Source organism: Kogia breviceps, chromosome 3, assembly GCF_026419965.1.
Source record: "Kogia breviceps isolate mKogBre1 chromosome 3, mKogBre1 haplotype 1, whole genome shotgun sequence".
In the NCBI taxonomy this organism is placed as follows: domain Eukaryota; kingdom Metazoa; phylum Chordata; class Mammalia; order Artiodactyla; family Physeteridae; genus Kogia; species Kogia breviceps.
The window spans coordinates 190,614-212,783 of record NC_081312.1 but is presented as its reverse complement, the minus strand read 5'-3'; the positions used below and the strand labels follow the sequence as shown (position 1 = coordinate 212,783).

The 22,170-nt window shown below is 45.3% G+C and overlaps 1 protein-coding gene and 3 gene segments (V, D, J or C); all 4 read right to left on the bottom strand.

The window, feature by feature from the left end:
* LOC131752097 (Ig mu chain C region membrane-bound form-like) overlaps nt 1-22,170 on the bottom strand; it is a 202,494-nt gene that overhangs the window by 84,448 nt on the left and 95,876 nt on the right.
* LOC131752098 (immunoglobulin gamma-1 heavy chain-like) overlaps nt 1-22,170 on the bottom strand; it is a 229,364-nt gene that overhangs the window by 152,765 nt on the left and 54,429 nt on the right. The window lies entirely within an intron of this gene.
* Nucleotides 6,793-7,308, bottom strand: LOC131752010 (immunoglobulin heavy variable 3-23-like). The segment is given in 2 exon segments: nt 6,793-7,109; nt 7,204-7,308. Coding segments are annotated over 2 exon segments (363 nt in total).
* On the bottom strand, nt 20,696-21,201 carry LOC131752009 (immunoglobulin heavy variable 3-20-like). The segment is given in 2 exon segments: nt 20,696-21,002; nt 21,097-21,201. Coding segments are annotated over 2 exon segments (353 nt in total).

Below are 22,170 nucleotides of genomic sequence, written 5' to 3'. Positions count from 1 at the left end.
TTTATATTGGAAACATGAGTATCCTTTTCACCACCATGGCCATATAACTCATGCCTGAATGAAGCTGATCTCTCAGGTATAGTTTCGCTAAGTCCACTCACGGCCCTTTATGTGTAGGGACACTAGACTGTTCTTCAGCCCTATGCCTGGAACTACTTTAAACAATCGCCAGGAATCCCAGAAATGTGAAAAGCATGGCACTAATGTGACCCCATAAAGTGCTTAATTACATGATGGGAGTAGAAAGAAGAAAAGAGAGCCTCACCTTGACTGACCTCAGCTGGGAATGTGTTTGTGTGTGTGTGTGTGTGTTTGTGTGCATGTGTGTTGGGTGATTCAAACAACCGGCCACATTGCTAATGTCCGTGAAAGACCATGAAATGACAGTATTTATTTTGGGGAGCTCATAAAAGCTAGAAGTAGGTGAAGTTGCGGAAATGGAATCTGTGAATAATGAGGTCATTGCACATGCAGTATTGGAGCGCTCTGGCATTAGAGTCTATAACACGACCTGCTGCAGAATTCAAACTGTTTGTGCAGCTTGCCTGAAAGCAGGAGGGTGTGTCTCTTCCTTCCACATGTACACAAGAAAAACAACAATTAATACTGTTTAAAAATCTCACGTGCTCTCTCAGGACATTTACAAGTTTCATGAACTTCAGGCTCTAATTGAACATCGTGGTGAGCTGCAGTGTGGTTTGGCGCTCCTTTGAGAAAAAAATAGACAAGTGAAAAATAACGTTAATTCTTGAGTATTATATGAGTGTTCATATGAATATATATATACACAAGTATAATAAAAATAAAAATTAAGCAAATATGTACATGCACACAAAATTTTCTAGACACAACATAATCCACATCCATGAAAAATTAGGATACAGAACAGGGTCCCTGGTGGAGCTCCTGGGCAGGAGGAGGAAAGCACAGGTTCTAACAAGAATTCACTCCCAGTCCCTATGTGCACCTGCCCCAGGACGCAGCCCTTTACCTGTTGGGTCCTGTGCGCCCCCTGCTGGTTAAAGGCCTCCGTGCAGGGAGGTTCGTGTCTGGGCTCGCACTGACTTCCCCTCACTGTGTGTCTCTCACACACTAATACACGGCTGTGTCTTCAGTTGTCAGGCTGCTCAGTGATAAGTAGACTTGGCTCTTGGACGTGTCCCTGGTGATGCTGCGCCGGGACTTAAGAGTTGGGTTATAGTCTGTACTTCCATCACTCCACATAAGACCAACACACTCCAGCCCCTTTCCTGGAGGCTGTCGGACACAGTCTACATTAAAGTTGGATAATGAGTCTCCAGAGACGGTGCAGGTGAGGGAGAGGGTCTGGGAGGGCGTCACCAGGCTGGGTCCCGACTCCTGCAGCTGCACCTGGGACAGGACACCTGTGGACAGAGAGAACCACGGTGACTCGTGGGCTCAGTTGCAGCTTCCCCACGTGTTCACGTCGGAATGCCCGAGACACTCACCTCTGGGCTCTGACACCACGAAGAGGAAGAACCACAGTGCATTCATCTTCCTGCAGATGAGATTCATGAAGCCCAGAAAATCTCTTCAAGCAGGAGGAGAAGCCCGAATTTAAGTGAACTGGTCCTTTGTTTTTACCTTGTGGTCTATGGGGATATTTGCATATAGGAGGCACCTTCTTATAAAAAGCAGAAAGTAGTGAAGGGAGGTCCCTGTCTCTAAGGCTCTCCCTGTGAGGAGGGTGCTGACTGTGTCCTCGGGGAACTCAGCCCCCACCTGGGGTCTCCGTCCCGATGACTGGGGGACTCTTTGTCCAGGGATGAAGTGATGCTGAAGGGCTAGTCAGGAAATCAGCTGTGCTCAGGGATTAATGGCCGATTTGGAGAACAGGCTTTAATCCCATGGATGTATATATTTCACCTAAATACCCATCAAACATTCAGGGTCCTCCAAGATGTCAGACACAGACTCTTGTGTTTTCCTTTCTGCATTACCTCATGTTGATTTCCCGGATGCGCAAGTATTTGAGACAAACCTTACATGTAACAATGACATTGAATTCAGACAGAGTGAGGTAAAATTAAATGTTTATCGTAAGTCACAACAGACTCCGTGTTTCCATTAACCTGGGTGAACATTTCTTCACCTAAAACAGTGTAAATATTGTCAAGAGTTGCTCTGGAGGGGGATTTATTCATAGCAGCTAAACACACGGTGTATCTTGTGGGCAGGGTAATCATTCTTGCTGAGATGGTCATGGTTCCTAGCGTTGCTGATGTGGCCAGTAGCCTGACGTGCCTTTTTCCTTGTACATGTAGCACTGGCTCCACTCCGGCCCTGAGAGGTCACACCTGTGGGTCTGGGGCAGGTCAGCTCTCCCTCAGCCCAGTGATCTCACCTGTACACTGACTGAGTCCAGCCTGCTGTCTATGAGAAGACATTTACTCCATTCTATTTGATGAACAGAGTACTATACTTCTTCTAGCTTTTCCAATAATATTTGCGGAGTAAATTAAATATTTTAGAATCTGCCTTTTGAATGTTGATAATAGGAGAGCCAACCAAATTAATATGAGCCAGAATCACAGGACAAGTGTGGACCCTGTTGTCTGGACCTGGAAATTGAGCTGATACGCTGTGAGATAGGGCTGTGGAAGGGATGGAATCTAAAACGTAGAACAAGGTGGGCCCAGTATTCACCATGTGGAAGAAGGGCCTGCATTTGTACAGGGGCCCCAGCATCTGACCTGCCCTTCTTGAGCTGGTGGATTCGAGGAGATCCACCCAAATTCATGTTAACATAGAAGGATACATAATAGGTGTCTTTATGTTTCAGTGGTTGCGAATGTGTTGTTAGGGTCTATTCAACCCTAGGAAAAATGTGTTAGTTCACCAGGACTAAAAAATAGTTATATTTCCTTTGTGAAGAAAATTGGAGGAAATTATGTCTGGAGACTAGATCACATTATAATGCAGGAGGGAATATCCATTAGAGATGACCTATGGGTGATGGTGAAAAGAAGTGGTGAGATTTAAGTCACAAAGCTTTGCAGGTTACCAGTGATGGTCACAGAAGAGGGCCTGACCATTGTGATGGGAGGGAGAAGAACTGATGGAGGCAGGTTTCACGGTGACCACGTGGACATGTCCTCCTGATGGCCTCTGTGTTTTCCCGTATAAAACCTTGAGAGTATAAGCTCAGAATGAGGTGTGGCCTTCAGGAACATTGAGACCAGATGGTTTAGGTAATTTTTATCTTTGTTGGAATCACTGAGCAAAGAGGAAGCAGGAAGTATACGTGGAAATCAGCGGTGCCCTCAAGTGATATTAGATTGGTTGCCTTAGATGTTACTGAATGTAGAGAGATTCACTGCCTTCACATTTCTTCTTCTAGGTGCACTTCGAATCCAGGTGCAAACGTGAGGGATGTAGATGAAGCATTTATTATGAAACAACGTGGTATCTAAATTTTAAGAAGTATAAGTCAAAGTAATGGAAATGTGTTACTGAAATTGTAATTGTCAAACTGTTCTCTGGGGCAACGTAAATTAAAATTAATAATACTAATTCAAGGTATTGATTTTGTTTTCAACCATTGCTAAATCCATTGAATCATTCAAGTAACAATCATTCATAAACTCAGATCCATCACGGGTAAAATTTACGGTTAGGAGACGGTCATTGTAACTGATGAAATCTCACTCTCTCATCAAGGATCTGTGTCTCTGTGGACGTGCATCCCAGTTCTCACCAGCAAGACAGGAAGGAGAGTATGTTGGTACATTTGTATTTTTACAGAAGAGCATCTCTGAAGCAGTCCCCCCTCTGTTTACCCGTTCCATCCTTGTAGTATCTGAAAGAGGCCTTTGACTGTACTGTGACATGTTCCCACATAAAGTTCCAATGGCCTAGGAAATGAAAGTTCAACTTCCCATTTCATTGTAATAGAAACACAACAACTAACAATTGAGAAATTAAAACAATACATTTGAAATTTACCCAAAGGCAAGCTAGAGATTGGCACAAAATATTTGCAAAAGACATATCTGATATATCTGATTGTTATCTAATCTATACCAAGAAGTCTTAAACTCACCAATAAGAATGAAACAAAAGTATTAAAAAATGGGCTAAAACCCTTAACAGACACCTGACCAAAAGAAAAACAGTTTGCCAGTCAGACTCTGGGAGAACATATGTCACAGGGAAATGCCAGGCAGAAGAAGCACATGTCCCTGAAACCTCACCAGCGTGGGGGAAATGAGGACTCTGAGGAGCTTAAACACGGGGAGGTTCGGAGCAGCAGGGGGTCCATACACCGCGGGTGCGGATGCGGACCCGGCTGCTCCGGGGAGACATTCTGGGGGCTGCTTGTGAAAGAAACGAACTCTTCTGTGTGTTTCAGCAGTAGAGCTCCTTTGTATGTATCGGAAAGAGACTAAGACTTTAGTCCAGAGAAAACCCTGCACACGATGCTTCCTTAGCTTGATGCATATTTGCCAAAGGGTGGAAAGGACCAAGATGTCCTGTCGTAGGGAAGGAGTAACACACAGTGTCCATCCACACGATGGACACTGAAACGTCACGCCGATTTGAAGAAGTATCGAAGGGTGAGCTGGAAATGCAAAGTAGAGATGCCAGAAGAACACAGCTGGCAAGGTGATGTCAGGAGTGTGGAAGTGGCCCGTGGGGACTGAGGTTCCTAAGACGTCGTACAGAGTGAGGCTGAGGAGAAGACGACTTGGATGCGTCAGGGGGGAAATCTCCTCCTCTGCCGCTCTTGAGCTCCTGAGGCTGGACTGATGATAAAACTAACAGAGACGGAGTAACAGGAGAAAAGAGAAATATTTTAACCATCGGCCTGGACGTGCCGTGGAAATGGACCCAGTAGTGACCAAAGCTTTTATACTGTTAGACAAAGATCCAATATTTGTGAGGAATTGGTAGAAGGAGGAAATGTATGCTCCTGGTGTTCAATTAGTGGAGATCCTAAGCAGAGTTTGGGCTGGCATAGTCATTAAAGAAGGAAGAAGACTTGTTCATAGAGACTTCCAGGCCTGAATTTCCCATCCCTGGTGATAAGAGTGTCCCTCTGTAATGCAAAGCAGGGTCCCCCTGCTTGGTGTTGAAAAGCCAATAAAGAGGCAGAGTTCGTAGAGAGGTAAGTTTGCTTTATTTTGGCTGCCTGCAACCAGGGGTGGGGGACTGACTTCTCTCCAAAGACCACCCCCCACTGAGAATTGGTGGGAAAGGGCTTTTATAGGTGGAAGGAAGGGCTACAGGCAGAGACAGCAGAGTCAACTCTGACAGTCATCATGCACTTAACCTCTTCTTCTTGGTGGCAGTTTCAGTATCTACAAGACACCTAACGGGACATGGACAAGCGTATTATCTATAACCATTGAGGGGGAACTTAAGGTCCTTGATTAGCTTAATGACTAAAGTATTATTATTTTGTTTTGTTGGACAGTTTTTCTTTCTTTCTAGACTTTCTCACTTCTCTGATTAAACTTACTCTTAGGCTAAATTCTTTGCACAGGAAAGAGGCAGGCAGAGGGTATGGGGTAAAGGACCATTTCATTTCCACCTCCAGGCACAGGGAGAACACCTTTCACATGGGAGGTTTATTTCTTGCTTCAGGGTGACAAGGAGGAAAGTCAGAATGTCCCTCTGCACTGGCTCAGTCTTCAGTCACTTTGAGGCATATTTTGGCGTGCGCTATCCTGGGCCCCAACACTGAGGGCCTCTTTTATTATTCTGTCTTTACATATGTACACCAAGCATGTGATGTAGGTATCGGTTTACTTGAATCTTACAGACGTGAAGCTAAACCGCAGCCTGGAAGTGGCAGGTGATGCGCTGGAGACCGCACATCAGGACACAGTGACACGTCCTGTCGAGGCCTGGGCTGCTCCAACCTGGACCTGGCCGCCCATGCAAAGGTTCCTGGCCAGAGGTGGGCATGCCTGCGAGGCTGCAGAACTCTTCGTGGAATGAGAACCTGTGCGATTTTACTGCATTTTAGTGTTCACCGAAGATGCTGTGGTGAAGAAAGGAGAATAGATTTGTTTTCAGCAGCTACTGAAAATTCATGTTATTATCCACCTGACTATAAACTTTTCCTACCAACTACTTACGTGTCTATTGATAATAGCTTTGATGATGAATATTTGACATAAGATAAACTGCACAGTAGAACAGGATGCAGGTAGTATGTAAGCCTATAGGGATTCTATTGGGCCTGGAAGGAAGGAGCACATGTAGAACCACCACGCCCCCCAAGTCCCTTCTAACTAGCATCATTCCCAGCGACCCTCTGAAGATCCGGGGCTGCTCAGCTCAATCATGCTTCTCATGCACGAGGTGAGCAGGCAGGTCAAGAGCCAGCATCCTGGCAGGGACGCTGGTCTACCAGTAGGGCAGGGCTCAGATTGCACAAGGAGGAAGGAAGAATATGTTCAACTCTTTATACACCCACTGCGACAGTTTCGAGACGGGTCAATTTAGATAAGGGATACCCTGAATATCTAAGTTTGAGTCTCTGCCTTTCATATATGACATTTTTCCCCCCTATTTCAAACAGTGTTTCTAATTCAGAGACTGAATGTGTAACTAAAGAACCATGGATGAGTAGAGAGAGGTTCCCCAGGGAAAACTGCTTTATGGAGAGGAAACCCCAGACTCTTAGAGGAAAGCAGCTCTTAACTACCATCTGCACCTGCTCCTGTGGCTGAAAAACACAGTTCTGTGTCCTGAGTGCCCCCTGCATCGCCCCTCCTGTCTTCCTGCAAGGAGGTTTGTGTCTGGGCTCACACTGACTTCCCCTCACTGTGTCTCTTTCGCACAGTAATAGATGGCCGTGTCCTCAGATCTCAGGCTGTTCATTTGCAGGTAGAGCGTGTTCTTGGAGTTGTCTCTGGAGATGGTGAATCGGCCCTTCACAGAGTCTGCATAGTATGTGCTACCACCACTATAATTAATAGCTGAGACCCACTCCAGCCTTTTCCCTGGAGCCTGGCGGAGCCAGTGCATGTCATAGCTACTGAAGGTGAATCCAGACGCTGCACAGGAGAGTCGCAGAGACCCCCCTGGCTGCACCAGGCCGCCCCCAGACTCTACCAGCTGCACCTCACACTGGACACCTGCAAACACAGAGACATTCTGGTCAGGAGACTGTCACACATCCACTCATTCCATCACTCACATCCTCAGTATCTCTTGCTCTCCATGAATTACCTTGTAAAATCGCCACAAGGACAACCAAGCTCAGCCCAAACTCCATGGTGAGTGTTCTTTCCTGAACCCCGAATGGGAACACCTGGGAATCCCGGGCCGGAGCTCCTCTCCCAGAGCTGCAGGGTCAGGGCTGGGGCTGCTTTATATCAGCAGAGGAAGGTCCTTATTTGCATGACCTTCTAGTATATAAGAGCCTATGTCATTGAACGTCCTCAGAAAGGGCAGGGTCTCAGAGCAGGTGTGAGACTCTTGGATTTTGTGGTGTTGATAGCATTAGGGAAATGTAACTTTCATTATGTGACTCTTCCAGAATAAACACTTAGGACCCATATGTCCTTTTACATATGCACCCACATCCTGTGATGTAGCTGTCACTGTTACCCTCATATTACAGGCGTAAAGTACACCCAGCGGAATGGAGGGTGTGTGGAGTGTCCAAGGAGAAACATGGGGTGAGCGTTAGGTCCAGCAGCTGCACCTGTGCTCTGGGCCAGGCCGCTCCCCTGAACCTATTCCAGGACAAGGCTGGACGTGCCGGGTGAGGTTTGCAGATCCCCCTCCTGTAATGAGATCGTGATGACTTTGCTCTCTTCTAGTGTTTACCTGAAATATATGGAGAGGCTCAGGGTTCATGAGAAGTATTTTCAAGAGTCTCTTATATTTCAGTATCTTTCCTTCACTCCTTCACTCCCAAATCATCCATTTCTTTATTTGTAATTACTTTAAAGTGGTTCTTGACATATAATAAAGCGCACATACTCAGAATGAACACTCTGATAAATAGTGACGTAGGCATCAGCGTTGTCAGGGGAGAACAAATTACTTCCTCTCATTATTTTCTGTAGTTTCTGGGTTTCCTCCTTCCTGTCCCTTCTTACCTTCCTTCCCGTCCCCACATAACCGTTGAGCTTCCCTTTTTACTTTACACTACTTTTCATTCTCTAGAATTTATAAAAGTGAGATCATATTATACGTATTTTTATTGTTAAGGCCTATTGTACTCAGCACAAATAGTTGTGAATAGTATCATGCTTTTGTGTGTATCAAGAACCCTTGGTGTTAATAACAGGCTGCACGTAAAGAATGATCATAGCATGATTGCCTTACTTATTAAGCCGATGTGTGATATTGGAATTGTTTCCAGTTTCTGGGTGTTACAGTAAAAATGATACTCATCTTGGAGATGTAGAGAGATGAGACGCTGAGAAAATGCTTCGTATTTAATGTTCTTAAAACAACCTCAAAATGGGACACGTTGCACATTATCCAAATCTCACCAATATATCAGATAATTATAGAAGTAAGACAGGAACAAATTTAAATCTTGGAGAGAGAGAAATGCTCACAGAATAAAAAACAATAAGAATAGTAATCCTGACATAGGCTTCTGAATGGCATAAAAATTACTACAAGATTAAACTAGAAATGGATGCCTTGAGGTGGAGTGTGGTTAAGGTGTAATAGTGTCCCAATGTCTCCTAACTCACTACCTCACCAGTGTCAGCGTGGTCCTTGTAAAGTGTGGATTACATAGTATTACCTCTCTATTCACACAGGTGTGTCTTTTTACCGGGGACAGCCTAGGATTCCTCCTGAGCTCTTAGATCCTCCTGTGTCACGGGGAGGAGGACCTTGGCTCTGGTCTTGGATCTTCACTCTTTCACAGCATCTCCCCTTACAGTGTGATCTTTGTCCCCTCATCCAGTCCAACTGTGCCATATATTTACCACATATGAAACGGTGAAATAGGGTCGCACGCGGAAATGAATAATAACGTTTCAGGTGTTGACTGACGCAGAAAACCCTTCCACAACCCTTGCCAGTTTACACTGAGAGGAGCTCTGTATTTTGTTCACCGTCTCTGCTTAGCGACGGCCTGGAGGAGAAGCCCTCCCTGCCACAAGCAGGGTCACAGTGAGGGGCTCACGTTCAGCTGCAGGACCTGCTCCTGTGGTGCACACTCACGTGTTAGGGAGGGTGACCCTGACTGCAGGCTGGGGGCTCAGCCAGGTCTGAGGGCCGGGCCTTGTGTCCACCTCGTGTGGACGTTGCTTGGGCTCTGACTTCCTTTCCGCACGATGACTGGGACAGCCGAGCGGTCTGTGCATCAGAGCCCGTCCTCAGGGCCATCACGTACCCATCTAGACAGAGCTTAATATAAGGTCCCAGAAGTCAGGCTCCTAATATTTACCTAACTGACTTGAAACTCACAGCTCCATCATACTCTGCCCATGAATTACTGTGGTCTCTTCATATACACTTCAGAAAATATGGAAGCAACAAATATGTTTTTCCATAAATTAGTAGATAGTGCGTGATGTATCCATGCTGTAGAATTGTATTCAGCAATTTAAACACTAAGCTATTATACCATGAAAAGACATGAGGGAATCCTAAATGCACATTGCTAATTAAAAAATCGGTCTGAACATGTTGAATTTCACCTATTTCATGTTTGGGAAAAGGGAAGTCTATATATAAAGTAAGCAGATGAGCATTTAGCAGGAATTCGGTAGAAGGTGTTTGATAAGTGAAACATGGCCAATATTTAAGGATAGTGAAATTCTTCTTTATGAAATTGCAGTGGTGGAAGCATTGCACTGTGAACTTGTCAGAATATATAAAGTAATAGCAGAAAGAGTGAAGCTTATTGAATATAAATATAAATGTCATTTGTAAGTCAGAGACTCAAGGACGGAACGATGCGCACTGCATAGATGAAACCTAAGATCAGAGTGAATCTATGAAGTCACACGGCTGAAGAAGGTGGGGAAATAGGTTTTGACCTAAGTGACTCTGGAAACGAGTGGAGTCCAAAGGCTAAGTCCTAATCCACTGCACAGAAGCACTAGAGCCTGGTGGATACCGGTATTTCCATCAGAGTCAGGCTAGGAATTCTGTTACTACTGTGCACGTGGAATCGAACAATTAGTAGCTGGATGGCATCGGTGGAGCCAGGCTTCTCACTGTTGGATGGAAAGTAACAGACAAGCAAGGAGGTAAGCCTGGATTGACCCATGTGATTTTGCACTAGGATCAGAGATGTAAGAATGATCTCACATGTACCTTAACACAGGTCAAAAGGTGAGATACAGTGATAGTTGCAGACATGTGTGTATACGTGAGGTAGTGCACACAGATATATTTCCAAGGTCTGTTAGCTTATAGGGTCTAGAGGCAATGCTCCCATTAGACAGGACACCAGCATTAGTATCCTAATACCCACTCTTCTGGTTGCTAATACTATTCTCCAGGAAAGGATCCACAACTCATCTGAGGCATGGCTAATTCTAGGGCCAGAGAAGAGAATACACATGATTATCCCGCAGATTCTGGTATCACCAGAAAGTAAGGAAGTGTTGACACAAATGGTTGGGGGCTTGTAAAGGGGATGCAGGAGACAACATGAAAGAGTTCCTCATGGGTGACAAGCTGCAACAATTAAAGAAGCAAAGAAAATTCCTTAGTATATGACCATAACACAAGGTATGAAACAAATGTCTTGATTCATACTTATATAAAGAGATGGAATAAATGTATCTAAAGGGGAAGGGAAGAGAAATCTCCCTTAAGGAATAACTTCAGGTAACTCATCAGGGTCATCCTCCCTTCAAGAAGGTGGACTTAACCCTCCATCCCTCAATGTGGCCTGGCGTGGGGACGTGGCAGAAATTATGGGTGCCCTTGAGGTTCATGATGAATTTTTAGGTATAATGTCCAAAATATCATTCATAAAATAAATTTGTAATTTTTTGAAACCATTAAAAATTCTGTCCTGAAAACAGCAGAAGCAAGAGCAACAATAACTTCTCTGATGAGGCAGTTAAAGCACAGACTTGGAGAATGTGCTCTCTAATATCATATTTATAAAGAACGTGTACCATGAGTATACAGCAAATTCACAGCTCAACAACAGCAACAAAAAATGAAAATAATGAACACTGTGCCAGTGATCTGAAGATACTTCCAGAAAGTAGAGATAAAAGGTTTTATCAAGAATCTTCATTAACGATACGTAAAATTACACGATGATGAGATACTGCTACTCACTTATTACAACAGTTAAAGTATGAAGTAATAAGAAATTCAAATATTGGGGATGATGTAGAGCAAAAGTCCCCTCATCCGCTTGCGGGAAGGAATGTCAAAGGCAGCCAATTGGAATATATTTGTGGATTTCTTAGAGAGGAAACCCGACACTCACCATGGGATTGAGGAGTGAGTTAGAAAAGTATTAACAAAAATTGTTTGAATATTTATATTTATACAAATAACTTCATACGGGTGCTTGTATCATCTTTATACATTCGAGCCTTTACCACTCCCTCAAAATGTGGTCGGTTTTTATGCTTATTTTCCATATGATTAGGACATACCTGTTTCTGTTCCCTTTTACCAATCTCTCTATTTTATCTAATTATCTATTATCTATCTCCACACTAGATAACAAGGTACAGGAAACACAGCCCACATGTTACAGCCCAACCTGTGTCCCGACATTTCAAAATGTCCTCTGAGGAGAAAGTGACTGCAGTGCTATATGGACATCAATTTCTGCATATAAACATGATTCACACTATTGAAGTGAAAGGCATTGCATCAAACAAGACTGGAGAGATTCTCAGGATGAGAGGAATTGGAAATTCATGTGATGCTGGAAAGCAGATTTAAAGCTCAACAGTAAACATTATTTATGTCAGTTACCGATTAAAAAGTTGACAACTAATAACAGAAAGTAGTGACCTAATCTTCAAATAAAGGTCTCATGAAGAAATATTTCTGTGTGGCTCGTCCAAAGATAGATGGGGAAACACAGACAAGCGTGACTCCATGAAAAAAAGTCTCCAGATTCGAGACAAGAAAGTTCCCTTGAATCACTGTGGATGAGGCTTCCAAGGGCAGCAATGATCAGTGGAGAAACCCCAGCTTGTGGGAGAAAACCCCTCCATGGCATCTTCTGCACCTGCCCTGAAATTGGTCCTCTTGTTTCCTGATGACCCTGATCGCTCCCATGTGGTTGGAGCGCCCCCTGCAGGGAGAGTCGTGTCTGGACTCACCCTGACTTCTCACTGCGCCTCCTGAGACAGTAACAGAGGGCTGCGTCCTAGGTCATCATAGCTGAGCTTCAGGGAAAACTGAATTTGTGAGGTGTCTCTGGAGGTGGAGAGTCATTTCTGGAGGACAGCTTGTGTGCTGTGCTACTCCCAGAAGCAAAGCACCCAGTGACCCCGGCCCTTTCCCTGGGGACTGAGGTATCCTGTCCCAGCAGTCCGCACGGTTTGTGATGGAGAATCCAGAGACTGAGCGGCTGAGCGGGAGGGTCTTCCTTAGTCCTGGACCCGATTCCTGCACCCGCACCTGGGACAGGACACCTGCGGACGGCGAGAGAATGACACCCACTTCAAAGATGTCACCCCATAACTCCACCTTCCTCAGACCCAGGAGATGCCCACAGCTGAGGGATGCCAGCAAGAGGAGGAATGACCAGGAGATTTCATGGTCATTTTGATGAATGCTTTGACCTTCAGAGAGTGAGGTCAGTGAAGATGAGAACCCGGACTCTGAGTAGCACAGGTGCTGTGTTTTCCCCTTGAGCCTGGGCGTGATGTGCAGGTGGGAAGCATGTTTCCGTGTAAAGATGGTCATGGCTGGTCCTTCTCTAGGGCTCGGGAGGAGGGTGCTGGCTGAGATCCAGGGTGGACACAGCTTTACGTCACCTTTGAAGAATGGGTGATGTTTCTTTTCCCATATGATACTTACATTTCCATATATGTCTATCTGCGTCTATATTATAGGTGTATTAGTTGGCTGTGTGGCCATTAAAGAATAACAGACTGGGTGGATTAAACAACAGAAATGTATTCCTCTCAGGCCTGGAGGCTAGAAGTCTAAGGTCACGGTGTCAGCAGGTTTGGGTCTTCTCAGTCCTTTCTCCTTTGCTTGCAGATGGACCTCTTCTCACTGAATCCTCAGATGGTCTTTTCTCTGTAGTCCGTGTGCATCCCTGCTTTACTTGTATGTTCATTATGCCTCTTGTTAAGTGTGACAAAGACCCTTGACCACCCCTTAGCCAACAGGCTCCTTGTAATGCTGTTCTCAACTAGTCTTGACCTGTGGGATTCTGTGTTTATATTTGCGTGGCCAGGTTTTTTCAGGAGCCCCGCTAAGTGAGAATAATGACTATCTCCTAGCCTTGAACTCTGATCACCCTCAGTATTTGATCGAAGCCATCAAACCTCCTATGAACCGAACGGTATCTGATCACCCTGGTCTCCCTTTAGCAAGAATCCTTTTGAGTCTATGGCACCAGAATCCCCTTAGCCTGTATTTCTTCTCTTAATAATTTCTTGTCCACTCCACCCCACCCTCTTCTTGGCCATAAGCCCCCAATTGCCATGCTGTATTTGGAATTTAGCCAAGTTTCCGAGGCTGCATCCCATATGCAGCAGCGAGTTTTGTCTTCAGGTTTTGGATGAGCTTTATATTGGAAACATGAGTATCCTTCTCACCACCATGTCCATATAACTCATGCCTGAATGAAGCTGATCTCTCAGGTATAGTTTCGCTAAGTCCACTCACAGCCCTTTATGTGTAGGGACACTAGACTGTTCTTCAGCCCTATGCCTGGAACTACTTTAAACAATCGCCAGGAATCCCAGAAATGTGAAAAGCATGGCACTAATTTGACCCCATAAAGTGCATAATTGCATAATGGGAGTCGAAAGAAGAAAAGAGAGCCTCACCTTGACTGACCTCAGCTGGGAATGTGTGTGTATGTGTGTGTGTGTGTGCTTTTGTGTGTGTGCATGTGTGTATGTGCATGTGCGTGTGTGTGTGTTTGTGTGCATGTGTTTTGGGTGATTCAAACAACCGTCCACATTGCTAATGTCCGTGAATGACCACGAAATGACAGTATTTCCTTTGGGGAGCTCATAAAAGCTAGAAGTAGGTGAAGTTGCGGAAATGGAATCTGTGAATAATGAGGTCATTGCACATGCAGTATTGGAGCGCTCTGGCATTAAAGTCTATAACACGACCTGCTGCAGAATTCAAGCTGTTTGTGTAGGTTGCCTGAAAGCAGGAGGGTGTGTCTCTTCCTTCCACATGTACACAAGCAAAACAACAATTACTGTTTAAAAATACTGTTTAAAAATCTCACGTGCACTCTCAGGACATTTACAAGTTTCACGAACTTCAGCCTCTAATTGAACATCGTGTTGAGCTGCACGGTGGTTTGGCGCTCCTTTGAGATAAAAATAGAGAAATGAAAAATAACGTTAATTCTTGAGTATTATATGTGTGTCCATATGAATATATATATACACAAGTATAATAAAAAATTAAGCAAATATGTACATGCACACAAAATTTTCTAGACACAACATAATTCACATCCATGAAAAATTAGGATACAGAAGAGGGTCCCTGGTGGAGCGCCTGGGCAGGAGGAGGAAATCACAGGTTCTAACAAGAATTCACTCCCAGCCCCTATGTGCACCTGCCCCAGGACGCAGCCCTTTACCTGTTGGGTCCTGTGCGCCCCCTGCTGGTTAAAGGCCTCCGTGCAGGGAGGTTCGTGTCTGGGCTCGCACTGACTTCCCCTCACTGTGTGTCTCTCACACAGTAATACACGGCTGTGTCTTCAGTTGTCAGGCTGCTCAGTGATAAGTAGACTTGGCTCTTGGACGTGTCCCTGGTGATGCTGAGCCGGGACTTAAGAGTTGGGTTATAATACGTGTTTCCTTTATAAATGATCTCACCAAGCCACTCCAACCCCTTTCCTGGAGGCTGTCGGACCCAGTCGACATTAAAGTTGGTTAATGAGTCTCCAGAGATGGTGCAGGTGAGGGAGAGGGTCTGTGAGGGCGTCACCAGGCTGGGTCCCGACTCCTGCAGCTGCACCTGGGACAGGACACCTGTGGACAGACAGAACCACGGTGACTCGTGGGCTCAGATGCAGCTTCCCCACGTGTTCACGTCGGAATCCCCGAGACACTCACCTCTGGGCGCTGACACCACGAAGAGGAAGAACCACAGTGGATTCATCTTCCTGCAGATGAGATTCATGGAGCCCAGAAAATCTCTTCAAGCAGGAGGAGAAGCCCGAATTTAAGTGAACTGGTCCTTTGTTTTTACCTTGTGGTCTAAGGGGATATTTGCATATAGGAGGCACCTTCTTATAAAAAGCAGAAAGTAGTGAAGGGAGTTCCTGTCTCTAAGGCTCTCCCTGTGAGGCGGGTGCTGACTGTGCCCTCAGGGAACTCAGCCCCCACCTGGGGTCTCCGTCCCGATGCCTGGGGGACTCTTTGTCCAGGGATGAAGTGATGCTGAAGGGCTAGTCAGGAAATCAGCTGTGCTCAGGGATTAATGGCCGATTTGGAGAACAGACTTTAAGCCCATGGATGTATATATTTCACCTAAATACCCATCAAACATTCAGGGTCCTCCAAGATGTCAGACACAGACTCTTGTGTTTTCCTTTCTGCATTACCTCATGTTGATTTCCCGGATGCGCAAGTATTTGAGACAAACCTTACATGTAACAATGAGATTGAATTCAGACAGAGTGAGGGAAAATTAAATGTTTATCATAAGTCACAACAGACTCCGTGTTTCCCTTAACCTGGGTGAACCTTTCTTCACCTAAAACAGTTTAAATATTGTCAAGAGTTGCTCTGGAGGGGGATTTATTCATAGCAGCTAAACACACGGTGTATTTTGAGGGCAGGGGTATCATTCTTGCTGAGATGGTCATGGTTCCTAGCATTGCTGACGTGGCTGGTAGCCTGAACGTGCCTTTTTCCTTGTACATGTAGCACTGGCTCCACTCCGGCCCTGAGAGGTCACATCTGTGGGTCTGGGGCAGGTCAGCTCTCCCTCAGCCCAGTGATCTCACCTGTACACTGACTGAGTCCAGCCTGCTGTCTATGAGAAGACATTTACTCCATGCTATTTGATGAACAGAATACTATACTTCTTCTAGCTTTTCCAATAATATTTGCAGAGTAAATTAGATACTAAATAATCTGCCTGCTTGAATGTTGATAATAGGAGAGCCAACCAAATTAATATGAGCAACAATCACAGGACAAGTGTGGACCCTGTTGTCTGGACCTGGAAATTGAGCTGATACGCTGTGAGATAGGGCTGTGGAAGGGATGGAATCTAAAACGTAGAACAAGGTGGGCCCAGTATTCACCGTGTGGAAGAAGGGCCTGCATTTGTACAGGGGCCCCAGCATCTGACCTGCCCTTCTTGAGCTGGTGGATTTCAGGAGATCCACCCATATTCATGTTAACATAGAAGGATACATAATAGGTGTCTTTATGTTTCAGTGGTTGCGAATGTGTTGTTAGGGTCTATTCAACCCTAGGAAAAATGTGTTAGTTCACTAGGACTAAAAAATAGTTATATTTCCTTTTGGAAGAAAATTGTAGGAAATTATGTCTGGAGACTAGATCACATTATAATGCTGGAGGGAATATCCATTAGAGATGACCTATGGGTGATGGTGAAAAGAAGTGGTGAGATTTAAGTCACAATGCTTTGCAGGTTACCAGTGATGGTCACAGAAGAGGGCCTGACCATTGTGATGGGAGGGAGAAGAACTGATGGAGGCGCGCTTCACGTTGACCACGTGGACATGTCCTCCTGATGGCCTCTGTGTTTTCCCGTATAAAACCTTGAGAGTATAAGCTCAGAATGAGGTGTGGCCCTCAGGAACATTGAGACCAGATGGGTTAGGTCATTAGTGTGTTTGTTGGAATCACTGAGCAAAGAGGAAGCAGGAACTATAGGTGGAAATCAGCGGTGCCCTCAAGTGATATTAGATTTGTTGCCTTAGATGTTACTGAATGTAGAGAGATTCACTGCCCTCACATTTCATCTTCTAGATGCACTTGGAATCCGGTGCAAACGTGAGTGATGTAGATGAAGCATTTATTATGAAACAACGTGGAATCTAAATTTTAAGAGGTATAAGTCAAAATTATGGAAATGTGTTACTGAAATCGTAATTGTCAAACTGTTCTCTGAGGCAATGTAAATTGAAATTAATAATTCTAATTCAAGGTATTGATTTTGTTTTCAACCATTGCTAAATCCATTGAATTATTCAAGTAACAATCATTCATAAACTCAGATCCATCACGGGTAATATTTATGGTTAGGAGACGGTCATTCTAACTGATGAAATCTCACTCTCTCATCAAGGATCTGTGTCTCTGCGGACGTGCAGCCCAGTTCTCACCAGCAAGACAGGAAGGAGGGTATGTTGGTACATTTGTATTTTTACAGAAGAGCATCTCTGAAGCAGTCCCCCCTCTGTTTACCCATTCCATCCTTGTAGTATCTGAGAGAGACCTTTGACTGTACTGTGACATGTTCCCACATAAAGTTCCAATGGCCTAGGAAGTGAAAGTTCAACTTCCCATTTCATTGTAATAGAAACACAACAACTAACAATTGAGAAGCTTAAAAAAAAAATTTGAAATTTACCCAAAGGCAAGCTAGAGATTGGCACAAAATATTTGCAAAAGACATATCTGATATATCTGATTGTTATCTGATATATACCAAGAAGTCTTAAACTCAACAATAAGAATGAAACAAAAGTATTAAAAAATGGGCTAAAACCTTTAACAGACACCTGACCAAAAGAAAAACAGTTTGCAAGTCAGGCTCTGGGAGAACATATGTCAGAGGGAAATACCAGTCGGAAGAAGCACATGTCCCTGAAACCTCACCAGCGTGGGGGAAATGAGGACTCTGAGGACCTTAAACATGGGGAGGCTCGGAGCAGCAGGGGGTCCATACACCGCGGGTGTGGATGCGGACCCGGCTGCTCCTGGGGGACATTCTGGGGGCTGCTTGTGAAATAAACGAACTCTTCTCTATGTTTCAGCAGTAGAGCTCCTTCGTATGTATCAGAAAGAGACTAAGACTTTAGTCCAGAGAAAACCCTGCACACGATGCTTACTTAGCTTGATGCATATTTGCCAAAGGGTGGAAAGGACCAAGATGTCCTGTCGTAGGGAAGGAGTAACACACAGTGTCCATCCACACGATGGACACTGAAACGTCACGCCGATTTGAAGAAGTATCGAAGGGTGAGCTGGAAATGCAAAGTAGAGATGCCAGAAGAACACAGCTGGCAAGGTGATGTCAGGAGTGTGGAAGTGGCCCGTGGGGACTGAGGTTCCTAAGACGTCGTACAGAGTGAGGCTGAGGAGAAGACGACTTGGATGCGTCAGGGGGGAAATCTCCTCCTCTGCCGCTCTTGAGCTCCTGAGGCTGGACTGATGATAAAACTAACAGAGACGGAGTAACAGGAGAAAAGAGAAACATTTTAACCATCGGCCTGGACGTGCCGTGGAAATGGACCCAGTAGTGACCAAAGCTTTTATACTGTTAGACAAAGATCCAATATTTGTGAGGAATTGGTAGAAGGAGGAAATGTATGCTCCTGGTGTTCAATTAGTGGAGATCCTAAGCAGAGTTTGGGCTGGCATAGTCATTAAAGAAGGAACCAGAGTTGTCCATAGAGACTTCCAGGCCTGAATTCGCCATCCCTGGTGATAAGAGTGTCCCTCTGTAATGCAAAGCAGGGTCCGGCTGCTTGGTGTTGAAAAGCCAATAAAGAGGCAGAGTTGGTGGAGAGGTAAGTTTGCTTTATTTTGGGTGCGTGCAACCAGGGGTGGGAGACAGACTTCTCTCCAAAGACCACCCCCCACTGAGAATCGGTGGGAAAGGGCTTTTATAGGCGGAAGGAGGGGCTACAGGCAGAGATAGCAGAGTCAACTCTGACAGTCATCTTGAAATTGGTCATGTGGTGGTCTGATCAGCCTCATCTTGACTGTTTTCAGTAGAGTTCATCTTCAGTTCCAGGGTCCATTTCTTCCCATTTCTTCAGGACCAGTTCTTGGAATTGTGGCAGCTTATGTCATGGCTATAGCCTTGTCATCATGCACTTAACCTCTTCTTCTTGGTGGCAGTTTCAGTATCTACAAGACATCTCATGGGACATGGACAAGCATATTATTTATAACCATTGAGGAGGAACTTAAGGTCCTTGATTTGCGTAATGACTAAAGTATTATTATTTCATTTTCTTGGACAGTTTTTTTTTCTTTCTAGATTTTGTCACTTCTCTGATTAAACTTACTCTTAGGCTAAATTTTTTGCACAGGAAAGAGGTAGGCAGAGGGTATGGGGTAAAGGACCATTTCATTTCCACCTCCAGGTACAGGGAGAGCACCTTTCACTTGGGAGGTTTATTTCTTGCTTCAGGGTGACAAGGAGGAAAGTCAGAATGTCCTTGTGCACTGGCTCTGTCTTCAGTTACTTTGAGGCATATTTTGGGGCGGGCTATCCTGGGCCCCAACACTCAGGGCCTCGTTTATTATTGTGTTTCTACATATGCAAACCAGGCATGTGATGTAGGTATCAGTTTACTTGAATCTTACAGATGTGAAGCTAAACTGCAGCCTGGAACTGGCAGGTGATACGCTGGAGACCACACATCAGGACACAGTGCGATGTCCTTTCGAGGCCTGGGCTTCTCCACCGTGGACCTGGCTGCTTCTGCAAGTGTTCCTGGTCAGAGGTGGGCCTGCCTGCGAGGCTGCAGGACTCTTCATGGAATGAGAACCCGTGTGATTTTCCAGCATTTTAGTGTTCACCGAAGATGCTGTGGTGAAGAAAGGAGAATAGATTTGTTTTCAGCAGCTACTGAAAATTCACGTTATTATCCACCTGATTATAAACTTTCCCTACCAACTACTTATGTGTCTATTGATAATAGCTTTGATGATGAATATTTGACATAAAATAAACTGCACAGTAGAACAGGATGCAGGTAGTATCTAAGCCTATAGGTATTCTATTGGGCCTGGAAGCAAGGCGCACATGTAGAAATACCACCCCCCCCAAGTCCCCTCTAACTGGCATCGTTCCCGGCGACCTACTGAGGATCCGGGGCTGCTCAGCTCATTTATGCTTCTCATGCACGAGGTGAGCAGGCAGGTCAAGAGTCAGCATTCTGGCAGGGACAGCTGGTCTACCAGTAGGGCAGGGCTCAGACTGCACAAGGAGGAAGGAAGAATACGTTCAACTCTTTATACATCCACTGCAACAGTTTTGAGATGGGTCTATTTAGACAAGATTCAAACGAGGGATACCCTGAATATCTAACTTTGAGGCTGTGCCGTTCATATATGACAATTTCCCCCCTATTTCGAAAAGTCTTTCTAATTCAGAGACTGAATGTGTAAGTAAAGAACCATGGATGAGTAGAGAGAGGTTCCCCAGGGAAAACTGCTATATGGAGAGGAAACCCCAGACTCTTAGAGGAAAGCAGCTACTAACTACCATCTGCACCTGCTCCTGTGGCTGAAACACACAGTTGTATGTCCTGAGTGCCCCCTGCATCGCCCCTCCTGTCTCCCTGCAAGGAGGTTTGTGTCTGGGCTCACACTGACTTCCCCTCACTGTGTCACTCGCACAGTAATACACGGCCGTGTCCTCAGATCTCAGGCTGTTCATTTGCAGGTAGAGCGTGTTCTTGGAGTTGTCTCTGGAGATGGTGAATCGGCCCTTCACAGAGTCTGCATAGCCTGTGTTACCACCATTCCAATTAATAGATGAGACCCACTCCAGCCTCTTCCCTGGAGCCTGGCGGAACCAGTACATGGCATAATCATCAAAAGTAAATCCAGAGGCTGCACAGGAGAGTCGCAGAGACCCCCCTGGCTGCACCAAGCCGCCCCCAGACTCCACCAGCTGCACCTCACACTGGACACCTGCAAACACAGAGACATCCTGGTCAGGAGACTGTCACACATCCACTCATTCCATCACTCACATCCTCAGTATCTCTTGCTCTCCATGAATTACCTTGTAAAATCGCCACAAGGACCACCAAGCTGAGCCCAAACTCCATGGTGAGTGTTCTGTCCTGAACCCTGATTGGGAACACCTGGGAATCCCGGGCCGGAGCTCCTCTCCCAGAGCTGCAGGGTAAGGGCTGGGGCTGCTTTATATCAGCAGAGGAAGGACCCTATTTGCATGACCTTCTAGTATATAAGAGGATTTCTCATTGAATGTCCTCAGAAAGGGCAGGGTCTCAGAGCAGGTGTGAGACTCTCTGACTTTCAGAGAGTGATGTCAGGGAAGATGAGAACCCGGACTCTGAGTAGCACAGGTGCGGTGTTTTCCCCTTGAGCCTGGGCGTGATGTGCAGGTGGGAAGCATGTTTCCGTGTAAAGATGGTCATGGCTGGTCCTTCTCTAGGGCTCGGGAGGAGGGTGCTGGCTGAGATCCAGGGTGGACACAGCTTTACGTCACCTCTGAAGAATGGGTGATGTTTCTTTTCCCATATGATACTTACATTTCCATATATGTCTATCTGCGTCTATATTATAGGTGTATTAGTTGGCTGAGTGGCCATTAAAGAATAACAGACTGGGTGGATTAAACAACAGATATGTATTCCTCTCAGGCCTGGAGGCTAGAAGTCTAAGGTCACGGTGTCAGCAGGTTTGGGTCTTCTCAGTCCTTTCTCCTTTGCTTGCAGATGGACCTCTTCTCACTGAATCCTCAGATGGTCTTTTCTCTGTAGTCTGTGTGCATCCTTGCTTTACTTGTATGTTCATTATGCCTCTTGTTAAGTGCGACACAGACCCTTGACCACCCCTTAGCCAACAGGCTCCTTGTAATGCTGTTCTCAACTAGTCTTGACCAGTGGGATTCTGTGTTTATATTTGCGTGGCCAGGTTTTGTCAAGAGCCCCGCTAAGTGAGAATAATGACTATCTCCTAGCCTTGAACTCTGATCACCCTCAATATTTGATCGAAGCCATCAAACCTCCTATGAACCGAACGGTATCTGATCACCCTGGTCTCCCTTTAGCAAGAATCCTTTTGAGTCTATGGAACCAGAATCCCCTTAGCCTGTATTTCTTCTCTTAAT